Raw genomic sequence first — 12,192 nt, 5'->3', positions numbered from 1 at the left:
TGTGTGTGTGTGTGTGTGTGTGTCCAACATTACATAAGATCGCGAACATTTCGTTATTTTGTTTTGTTTTGTTTTGTTTTTTTTTTGTTTTTTTTGGTAAACTCCAGTCGAATACGATGGAGATGTTTGTTACTGCTACTACTTCATTACGCAGTTTAAACCGAACGAGAGAAAACAAATAAAGAATGTCCTCACGGAAACCACCATCATGATTATGAAAATTGTGACATTACTATGGGCAATGAATCGGCTCGACTGGCAGGCAACGCAATTGACTTGATGGGAGTGAGATGTCCCGTAACTTGCTAATGACCGTTCATTTTGGATGGTTACTGGCATGGTCTTATGATTATCTGGCCCATCCAAGATGAGACCGACTATGTGTTTGAAAGGATACAATGGAAAAGAGAGGGATACCACATGAACATGAAGACAGATTTCTCTGCGACATCCGTACCTCAACCTATTCTCTCTTTATATTCTGCACTACAGATAATAATATCGTTCTTATTTCCCTCTCTGTTCTATTCATTTACATAATAACGTAAAAATTAACTGCAAAAGTGTTGATAGGAATAAATAGAACAATGTCATATAGGGATCATCGCGTTTTCTATGGAGAAAGATCAATTATCATTCTCGAACCAGTATCTGGGTACTGTAATTATTTTTTTTATAAATCCATGATCATTCCTCTTCTTTTTTTTTGTCGGGGGGGGGGGTGTTTCATCAACGTTTGTCAGCGCTGACAATTTCAGCAAAATCCTTGGTTTTGATTGGATGAGATGCTCTGGTCACTGACTGTTACTATGGTGATTGTCAGCGATGACAACTTTTAGCGCTGACAAACGTTGATGAAACACCCCCCTGGTCACCTTCCTTGTCCCCTCTTTCTTTTTGTTATGTTTAGACAATACAGATATTGCGTTTCAATTTCTTCTATCAGTGAACATTTATTTCTCAGTCAATTCCTCTTACTCCTATATCTCTCTCCCCCAGCTCTGTCAATCAGTTTACCGCCCTCACTCTATATTGAATGTGACATCGTTAAAAACGTACCAAAGTATGATGTCACAGCCATTCATTGCTATGTAGACTGCTTCTAAACAACCTCACCTGTCCCGAGTGTTTATGCGCGCACCTGCGTTCCAAACCCAAGCTATGACAAAAGACTGCATGTGACATCCTCACTTTTGTACATACCCTATTGTATGCTCATGACGTCAACTGAACATAAAAGAGCATAAACTGTGACGTCGTTTTATTGTTTGTTTGTTTTTGTCTTTGTTTCATGTTCGTTAGTATGTCTTCGTGTGTGTGTGTGTGTGTGTTGTGTGTGTGAGTTTATAATTTGCAATCTCGTCATACCGATGCATTTTGCGAGTCGGACACACGTCGCAATTAACACTGTGTAATGGACCGTGTTGGAACTTTATGGTCCCCCCGTGTGCGACTAGCACATTAAAAACTGACAGATAATACTTTTTAAAGGCCAAAAATTATTAACGATTTGGATCAAGCACCCCTTGCTATAATTGGGACGAATTCTCAACAAAGAATAATTTTGTGTAGCACACACACACACACACACACACACACACACACACACACACACAAAAGTACACCTGTACTTCCACTTAGCCCTGAATGTTGAATGTCCTGTGGGATTAATGATGTTGCCCATTGAAATGTTTGGCTGACGAAAGAGTCTCTATGATAATCTCTCTTTTTATGATGATCTCCGTTTGATAATTAGATCTCGTCCTTTGGGATACCGACACAGTTTAACATTTTGGTCCTGTATCGACTCTCGCATTGCGTCATCTTTTGATTGCGTGTATTTAGAGGAAAAGAAAAGAATATGATGACAAATGAGGCAAGAATGATATTTTGGTTAACTAAACCCCAGACATCGGTCAATTCTGCCCTAGGATGAGCTAAAATGCTATCAGAAATAAATGTCTCTATCTCTAAACGTTCATTCAAAACCTTGGCTTTGTTTGAAATATTTGAACGAATGAAGGGGAGAAGGGCTACTTTATACGGAACGTAATCTAATGACGATCAGAGATAAAATGCGAATAGCTGAAAAGTGAAAAGTAGTGCTAAAAAGGAACGCTCACAACCATAATACGTGTATCTCTTAGGAACGAGAGAGCAATGGTAAAGAGAACGAGAACAATAACAAATTGAGAGATAGGTGAATTGTGGGTTCGATATCCTATCCGTGATATATGGGCAAATGTAAACTATGGTACATTGCGAATACAGAGAACGAACACGGACTTTTATAAAAAGGACACTCCGTGACATTTTGTCAAACGCACGTTAACTTCCGCCCAGTCCCACACGCTCGGCCTATTTATTGCGGTCCCTATTGCTTCCACTTCGTCGGGAAAAATCAATACTGCGGTAGGCACAGACTGTATACACGGAGCAGCGCGCGTTTTCATCTCTCCGTGTGGGACCAGGACCCAAAGTGAACGTTAAATCGTACCTCTATACACGCTACAATTCCCAACGGAAGAGCGAGTCGTGATTTGCGGGAAGAAAGCGACAAAAAGTCCGTATTCTCTTTCACATGGGTATTCCCCCCAATTTCGTAGATAAAAGAGGCGGGAGAAAACTTTATCTGTACATATATTGATGATAAGGCTTCATTCTAGGGAATGTGATAAGGTTTATCTTAGCAATATAGCCTAATACAATTCGCATGTAGTACAACTCTGCTGATCCATTCAAATAAATTATCTAAAATCGATATAGTTATTGAAAGTGCAAACAACCCCACTTTTCCAGAACTTTTTTTTCAGTTCACTTTCCCCAGAGCGAAGATTCTAGGAAATTCAATTCGTATTCTCTACGTGGTGACAGCACATGAATGCAGCAATTTTTTATATATGTTCAACTGGGATATTCATTTGAGGGATGAGTTGAATTCGTGTCTGTTATTTAGGCTTTACTATCCCAGTATGTATCTGCCTATTTCTTTCTTGGATGATTACACATTTGCATTTTGATCAATCAATCTACAAACAAAATAATAAACAAATGCACAACTAAGAACATAAAGGAATGGATCCATAAATCGATAGATGTAACTATAAGCATAAAAAATGAGTGAGTGAATGAATGAATGAATGAATGAATAAATAAATGAATGAGTGAATAAATGATTGAATGGAGAATAATGAATGATTAGATAAATGAGTAAATGGCTAAATAGATAAATAAATGAATAGATAAACAAATAAATCAGTCAGTCAATAAATCCATCAATCAATCTACCCATCAATAAATAAGAGTGCCACGATACGCGAATTACGTGATCAGCAAGTGACATGACTGCGTAGACGATATGAATTAACAATAAAAACTCTCTTCGCGAGAGGTACAACGCACTATACCAATCTGAATCGACACGGGGACTAGATTTATGGACGGGGTTAAGGCGTCACCTCCCCTGACGGGACCGGTAAAACTAGCTCGGGGATGATTAAGACGTGACCAGAAATACATGAAACCGCCTATATACCCTGAACACTGTTCCTCGATAAATACGTAGGTAAGGGGGAAATATCTCTTTACAGTGCTGGACGAATGGGATCTGTCCCATTTTAAATGACTATTTGCGTCTAGCAGTTAAAGTATTTATATTGAGATTTATTCTTTAACAAACAGTCGTCAGTAGTGAACGTCCTGTGTCTGTTTTTTTATGCTCTTTTAGTTTATGGCTTCAGTTGATTGTGTTCGCTAAACATCATCACCACTCGGCGACTCTCTAAAACTATCTTGAATTCAGTTTTGCTTTCTCCTTCTATTATAGAGAAAAAGAGCCTGCCTTCGCACGGTGTATTGATTATTCCTCATGCCCTCATTTTTTTTAGTTAATGAAAAAAAAAAAACAATAATATATCGATCTCGGAAGAAGGAACCACGCCTGAAAAAAATGAAACAAACTTTTCTACATTTATTATGGAAAATAATCTATTTCTTCAATTGAATGTAACCGGAACTTATTAAAATATACAAAAGCCTGTTTGTAGCTCACAACTTACTAGAAACAGCTTGTTCGTTACAACATATATGATAATTATTGGAACGTTAAACAACGCCATAGAAAATATTACTCAGAAAATGACCTCCGAAGAGCCTTTCTTTTAAATATCTTCTAAAAGGTCTTTTTCTGTTACATTACATCTCGTATGATAAAGGTAAGGGGGGGGGGGGCGTTGTGATGTGACGTATAGCATATGTATGGACACTATCCATCAAATCAGCCTAAATCCGTAGCTTATTCCGAAATTGACCTCTCCCACGAGAACGTTTTGGTTATTACTTTTTATGCAGCACCGGAAATGGATGAAAAGACTCTTTCCATAAAGTGGCTACTAAATGCATTCCTTATGTTTCAGAGCCACTACATCGTTAAAAGCTGTTATCTACTGGATATCATAAGATGGATATCTCTCAGATATACTCTGAAAGCATAATGGGGGTTATTGCCACACCTTGACTTCACGTGTAAGTAATTTACTTCACATTCATACGTGCACATATCGATATCAACGATCGTGAGTACTTCCGGTCATGCGGGTGACATAATCTGTCTGATTCGTGCAGAATCTCAGACAAGCCCAATCAGTTTCGCTCCCCAACCACAATCAAACGTAATTGTACACACATTCCAGCGATGTAAGTAGCAGGAAAAAGGGTAAATCTCATGAATTATAAGTTCTGGATGAACGATACTGAGCTCTAGTCGGGATTGAAAGCTGTGGTTAACAGAGAATCTATTTATTATTGGAGTTTGATTTGATATCAACTTCTTGTTGGTAATATGATGTCTGCTTAGAAGCGGAGTACGAGTTTAGTGGCTCACTCTGTTGCTTGAGGCTCACCTTCAATAGTACACCCAGAAATGTCTCTCAGTATACAGAGTGAAATCGTTCATATTTACTGTCCATTTCATGTATTTCGCAGCTGTATTTTCTTCTTTACAAAAAGGTATGTGTTGCTACATACATCTCGGATGAAAGGGAGTGGGGCTTGCGTTTGGAATGAAACAAAAATTAAGATAAGGAAAAATGAAAAATTTACGAAAGGATCAGCATTGTGTGTGTGTGTGTGTGTGTGTGTGTGTGTGTGTATGCTCAGTATAGTCGATAAAGTTACATCGATGCAATCTATATGATTACCAAAGAGGTATGCTAAGTATTAAACGAATTAATGAGAGATATTTTATCGGTATCGTGCACAAGAAGTCTTTAGGGAAGCAAGACAGAAATTTCGATGGCGTTCGAGGGCTGTAGTCAAAAGAGCGATTTTCCCCGATTATCATTCACGCTGATGTACAGTATATAGGTCGCAAGTATACTCACCACGTCAATTATCTGCTGTATGGCTAGACCTAGTTCGACTCTAAGCGGCTCCAATTCGTTGTTAGCGGGACGAGCAAGCTCGCGGTAGGGGAAATTATCGAGGAGATGTGCCAAAAGTCTCCTCTCGTGGTATCCGGGACTGTCCTCTGTGGTAGAACAATGGAGGGTATAAAGGGAGGGGAAAGAACGAAAGAGAAAGAGATATAGGACGTAGGGCAAGGAGGATATACCGCACGAAGGTGAAAGTTAAGTCGAACAGGCAGGTGTACCAAGAAGAAGGAGAACAACAACAACAACAACAATAAGCAATTGCAACAAGAGAGACAGAGTAGTGGTATAGAGAGAAAAGATAGAGTGTATAGATACAGATTGATATGTGGAGCAGAAAGCGAAAGAGAAACAGATGAATAATTGAGTGAAGTGATATTAATGGCGCAAAGAAGTACGTAAGAGAGGAACACAACAAGAGAAACATACACGTAAATAGTCGAGAAATCGGAAAGAAAAGAAGGGAAAGACATAAGGAGGAAGACAAATAGAGGAGAGAAACGTTGATGGGAGATGGGAGCAAAATAAAGAAAGCAAAGTATAATTTGGGTTATATTCTCTACTACAAAACAGATTATATGTTTCAAGTCAGGTGGATATATACATAATGTGCCTATATACATCGACCACAATAAGATGGTTCAATAGCTGACAAGTTTAGCAATGAATATGGGGGAGTATATATGATTACGTAAAACTATTGATTTACAACGACACAAGTGAAACATGGCATGTAAAAAATCAAATAAACATAATGAACCATTTGAGCGTATTGACAGTACTAAGAGCTATCACAGCCGTCTAGCAAACTGAAAATACATCACACGTTATAGCCCCCAGTATTGATTTATTATTGAAGTAGTTTACTGGGTATATTCGGTCTTCACGAAAATTTGAAAAAAAAAAACTTCGCATGGATACTTTAGTAATGGTTGATCTTGTAGACACAAAAGATTTCGACAATGTAAAAGAGAAAAGGAAAACAAAACCTGTAACGTCAAGCAGGAAACAAGAAACAAAAACTAATAGCAGACCATGTAAACTGAAAACTAGTATCCCAAATATACACACATGTTTGATTACCAACCACGTAAGTAATCGCTTATGTTAGATAATCAAAAATTAGTATTTCATGGTCATTAAAAACAAGGTCTTAGTCGTGTCTTTTCCTTTTCCTATATGGTCTTCGAATGAGATATTTTTCAATATCTCATAATATTGTTGTCATAAAGACAAAGTTTGACTGTATAGGCCTATCCCTTAATTCTTCCATGTGCACTAAGTAACATGTTTTCGTAAAGCTTAAAAAGAAAAAAACAAACTAAAGCGATGCTTTAGCAGCTAATCATGTTAATAACATAGCGTGTGTGAAACAGTGGATAAGCAAGATAATGTAATATACAGAGTTCGGTGCAGAGGGGATAGAATGTTCTTTGAATAAGCCGCGGTGCACGAAAGGAGATAACAAGAATCCCATGGCCTAGTCACATGATTATGTTCATGTGTTTCCATGACGTTAAATGAGGCAAGCTGAATGTACTATTAAAGAGGTGAATGTCACTTGCATAACATTTCTATAATGACATTTAATTGAGACTAATGAAGCATACAGGTAGATGCAGTGTAATATACACCAGCTTTCAAAATATAGGAGACGTGCAGTATTTCCTTATTGAACGGAGTTATAGATGCGAAATCAGCGAGTGGCATCATGTTTTGATGACATCCTACGGTTAAAATACAATTACAGTTCGTTATTTCGAAGGTTCGTAATTCCGATAGTGACATAAGGTTCCCTATTCCGAAAGTTCGTTATCCAAAAAACGAAATGATGTTCATAATTCCAAAGGTTTCCTAATCCGAAAATGAAAACAAGAAAAGGTTCGTTATTGAGAAGGTTCGCTGATCCGAAAAACCAAATAAATTTTGCAATTCCAAAGGTTCGTAAGAGTACGCACTTCTCTTTAATTTTCGGATTGACCAAACCTTATAGTTCATATCGTTAACGGACCTTCGGAATAATAATCGCTTGGAATTACGTACCTTCGAAATAACGCCACAATATAATGTTCGAATTAAGGAACCCTATTTGATTTCAGATTAACGAGCATCTTGGTATACGGAATTTTTGTGTTTCGGAATAGCAATCATTTTGGGAATAACAAACTTCAGATCTTTGGGGATTAACGAACCTTCGGAATAATGAACATCACCCGAAAATACTATCTGACAGGCTGAGGCCGTTTTTGAGCAACATTTCCTTTTTAGCAACAGATTAAGGTCATTAGCTAGTTGATAATCAAAATTTACGAGCATGTTTTTGTTATTGTTTTGCTCTTATATATAGATGATAGAATGAAGAATTGAGGCTTATTCCAGGATTATGTTAACTCAAAAACGAGGTAGTGAGGATTGATTAAATTTGTGAATCTCAAAGCAGACGACAGGGTTTCAGCAAACACTAACATAACATTCGACTTGACACGTTCGAGTATGGTAATTTACGATCGTACCACGAGGAGGAATGCCAAACATCTACTCTTAAAGGGTCAGTTCTTCTTGTAGCAAAAATGATCCCTTTTCTTTCTATCTGTATCTGTCTGTCTGTCTGGAAACATCTACATTAATATATAGAAGACTTGCCATGGAAGGAAATTAAAGTTTGGGAGAGGGGTCCTATTACTCCTGATGTAAACATCCTATTGTTAGATGCTTACAAAGTTTCACTGACATTATTACAAAGATAAAAGTTTGAAGATGGTATGCAGTATTTGGAAGGGTACTACTTAAACACTTTTGAACGGCATGTGAGGTTTCAGACAACAGTTTTAAACCAATGCATAGCAGATCAGATATAACAAGAAACAGCTACTTATTATATTAGTATACAACAAACAAAATCAACGCAAGAGAAATGCAGTCTTCCGGTTATCATATTATAAATAATGGAAAATAATAGTACGTGTAGTTGTATGTTAGTTGGAAGGTTAGGTAATATCAGTTACTAGAGATGGTCAATTCGTATTCCGTATACAATACTTAATGGCTACGTAATCAGGTGAAGATGTGAACATGTTACCGCGTCAGAAACAAATTAACATTCGCCTCCGCTCCGGGACGTTAGACACTAACATAAAGCAAAAATGGCTCCTGAGAATGTACATTTGATCAGACCATATCACCTGTGACGTGCTACACGGGAATGAGACACAGCAGTTTTATATCTTGAAATCCGCAGCCGTTCTCTTTGTAGAATTATTCCGAAAATTTTCAAGTTTGAAAGAACTAATTAAAAGACAATTCCAGTGATCGTCTATACATACAGGACCACTCGTGTGTGCATGTTGCTCCCTTCTTCATAGCCAGTGCTTTGTGTTCAACACTTTTTAACAGGTAACAAGTGTGTATTCCTGCAGTCGTAAATAAAGTTCGTGATATCCGGAGTCACGACTAATATTGTGTAAGAGCGATTTTTGCTCTGCAAGCTTGCATTAAATCATTATAGCGACCTGACTTTTAGAAATTTTGTTCTTGGAATGACCAGGCATCGAAGTGATTCGTTGTCAGTTCATGCTTTGTCATGAACTCTAAATCACTCTCTCGTGAAATGGACGATTTGTTAGTCTATCTTAACAACCTCTTATCATACAAAAGTCTTTACATTTTAAATATAGCTGTACAAGATGCATATAATGTGCAAATGGAGAGAAAAAAGAAAAAGACAAAGCTATCCTTATAACTACGTTGTATCATGCTTATGTACAATACTTGACAGTTGACTAACATGAAGCACGCTTAATAGAAATCCTTTTCTATATATATTATATATTCAGCATTTTTTCTTTAATAACAAATGTGATTATACACTAAGAAAGAACTTAGAAATCAAATAAAAATGTACCTCGTTGCCTTCAATGCAAAGAATAACATTTCAACCTTTTGACTGGACTCTGTTGGTGTCTTATAGGTTCTATTGATAATCTGAGTCTCAGCTGAAGTTTTCATCAGTGATGTTATTGACCAGACAAACTTTGTAAATGAATTAAAATGCTGAAATATAAAGATCACCAGTGTGTTCCTTTTCATCAAAATGTACTTTTGGTGTTCTTTTTAGACTGACGAAAGGTTCCGTCAATCTTTTTTTTTTTTTAATTCAGACTCACTTCTAAATTTCTGGGATTCTTCTCAATCTCTCGAAAAGTATGCTATAATGGAAACGTCAACTTTTTCCACTGTAAATCAGTAAATCGGTATTTTGTCTGCATGAAATAAAATTGATACCTTGGCACACATGTCCTGACAAGAATAATCTTGTCACGCTATTTGAAAAATGGATCCTGTAAGGTCAAGATCACAAACAATTTTCCCAGTGCACATAACCATTTTCACAATACACTTTTTTTCCGTACTTTTCTGTGATTATTTTATTTGTAATTATCATACATACCCATCAGACAGATTAAAGATACATATGTCATACTTAATTAACTAATGTGATTATAAGTAAGTGTAATTAGGACGTAGGGAGAAAGGTCAACAAATAGAGTTGAAGGCTAAAAGTAATTTTGAGTTTTCCAACAAACTGCGTTACATTGCCAAACCTTTGAACTAAATTATAGACCAAACTTCATAGTACACAGACATCGATATAATGGCGACTATAATTGATATTAATCTTTGTACAGTGACCAAAATATATGATATAAAAGCAAATGAACAGTGTAAAAAAATGAATCGCCTTTAACGAGGTCAGAGGCAACGGAAATACACAGGACTAATTAAAGCATAATTGATATAATGATGTTTTTGATAAATACGAAGCGAGTAAATACCAGATGAAGAGGATGATGATGATAAAGACAGTGATGATAATAAAATGATCTTGATGGTAGGGGTGATGAAAATAAGTATGATGGTGATGAAATGATGAAATGCAAAGAAAGTATAGCAAGAACACTGAATAAACACTTTACAAATATCAGCTGCGTCGATGATGAAGAGGTAAAATTTTCATTCAATTCATAGTCTACATCTATGCACTGAATTACCAGACACGCACACCTGAAAATCTAAGCTAATACGTCTTTCTTTTTCGGGTGCACGTCACGAGACCGACACCCACGAACCATACTGCCCACGAGTCATACAGCCCATGAGTTATACAGCCCACGAGTTATATACAGCCAAAGAGTCATACAGCCCATGAGTTCGACACCAAGCAAACACGGCCCACGAGACCGACATCTTATAAGTCTCGTGTTGTAATGTCGAACTCGTGGACTGTTTTTACAGTCCACGAGGATCTTTTTTGGATCTTTTTTATATGCCGAACTCGTGGGCTGTATCACTCGTGGGTGTCGGTCTCGTGGGATGACCCTTCTTTTTCTTTTCATATCTGTCAACCAGTCATGGGACCATTTCATTTTATTCGGGAAATATGCTGCACTGTACAACATGTGTGTGTGTGTGTGTGTGCGCGCGTGTGTGTGTGCTGTATGTGGTGTGTGTGAGTTTCGTACAAGGCACACGTTGGTACTTAGTTGTCTTAAACACTGTTAAAGGGGAATGAAACCCAAATGTGCACGTGGATTGAATGAATGCAGCAATTTTAGTATAGAATACCTCAGCAAAGTTTGAGGAAAATTGAACAATCCCTTGAAAAGTTATGAATTTGTAAAAATTTTGGTGCAGTTATTGCTGGATGAGGAGACTTCTGCAGCTCGTTACGTCACAAATGTACAACAATATAAAGAAACTAGAAACTATAATTCCACAAAATTTGAATTTCTAATGAAGTACACAAGTCATTCCCTCTACTTGTTGCTGACATTATGTAAAGGGAAATATACTCCTGTTCTCTGAGAGAGGTAAATCATGTGCTCTTTTATTATGCTAGAAAAGTGAAAATATGTTGAATTTTCTGCATATTTTCTTTATATCCTTGTCCAAACGTGACGTCACAAAGTGTTGTTGTCTTGTCATCCATCGATGGCCGCACCAAAACTTTAAAAAAATGGATAGCTCTTCAACTGATTGACCAATTTGTCGCTGCATTCCCTCAATTCATACAATATAATCTGTTTCATTCTCCTTTAAACTGTTGTTATTCTGTTCGTTGTGGAAGCGTATCAAGCAATCCGCTCGTTTACGTGTGCTGCATGTGCTTGTGCGTCTGTGTGAGTGTACGCTCTGAAACTCTGTGTGCCTTGGGCGTTGTGTAGCATTTATGTGCGAGTGTATTTGCGTGCGTGTGCGAGCGAGGCGGTCATGCAAATCTTCATTTTTTCTTTCATTCTTTCATATTTCTAAATATTTCTTCTGTTGCCTCTCTTGGGTAACACGGACGCCTTGTACCTTCCATCATCTCACCCTATCCAGTTCTCCGATTTTCATTTCGAAAGGAGATAAGTAGATCACATCTATATAGGACATGATATGCAAGTGGCAACAATTTAATGAAAATGTACAAATCATATTACCGCAACACAAGTTATTTGGTTATTACTGGTACACCCAGACCACGCACAACTAAGAGTGAGTTACTTGCTTACCATGTGTCACCGTAGACCCACCTATGACTGCGTACAAGAATATGGAAAAAGAGGGAACGAAAAAGGAAACAAGAAAATTGAGTTTGTTTATCATTTTATGTGATTTTTAAAACTGTTAGTAATCAAATAACTCAAGTATACATGGACGCACTTCTCGCCTCTTGCAGCGCAGGCAGGGCGTGTATACCCTAGTATGTTTGTGGCTGGAGAAG

The 12,192-nt window shown here is 37.4% G+C and overlaps 1 protein-coding gene across 5 annotated transcripts in view; it reads right to left on the bottom strand.

Annotated features, from left to right (window-relative positions):
* LOC139710208 (neuronal acetylcholine receptor subunit alpha-7-like) overlaps window positions 1-12,192 on the bottom strand; it is a 95,783-nt gene that overhangs the window by 24,512 nt on the left and 59,079 nt on the right. For 2 of the 5 annotated variants that reach the window (XM_071622138.1, XM_071622137.1), the window contains 2 exons: window positions 11,981-12,007; window positions 5,382-5,527 (listed from right to left, as the gene is read on the bottom strand). In XM_071622138.1, the coding sequence (XP_071478239.1) occupies window positions 5,382-5,527; window positions 11,981-12,007 (173 nt within the window). The remainder of the gene's footprint in view (window positions 1-5,381; window positions 5,528-11,980; window positions 12,008-12,192) is intronic. The other 3 variants (XM_071622140.1, XM_071622139.1, XM_071622142.1) reach the window with 2 other exon arrangements.

This window comes from Diadema antillarum, unplaced genomic scaffold, assembly GCF_040938485.1.
Source record: "Diadema antillarum isolate AM-2024a unplaced genomic scaffold, OU_Dant_1.0 seq00001508_RagTag, whole genome shotgun sequence".
In the NCBI taxonomy this organism is placed as follows: domain Eukaryota; kingdom Metazoa; phylum Echinodermata; class Echinoidea; order Diadematoida; family Diadematidae; genus Diadema; species Diadema antillarum.
Note: the sequence above shows the minus strand (reverse complement) of the source record. Positions and strands in the feature narration are given on the sequence as shown.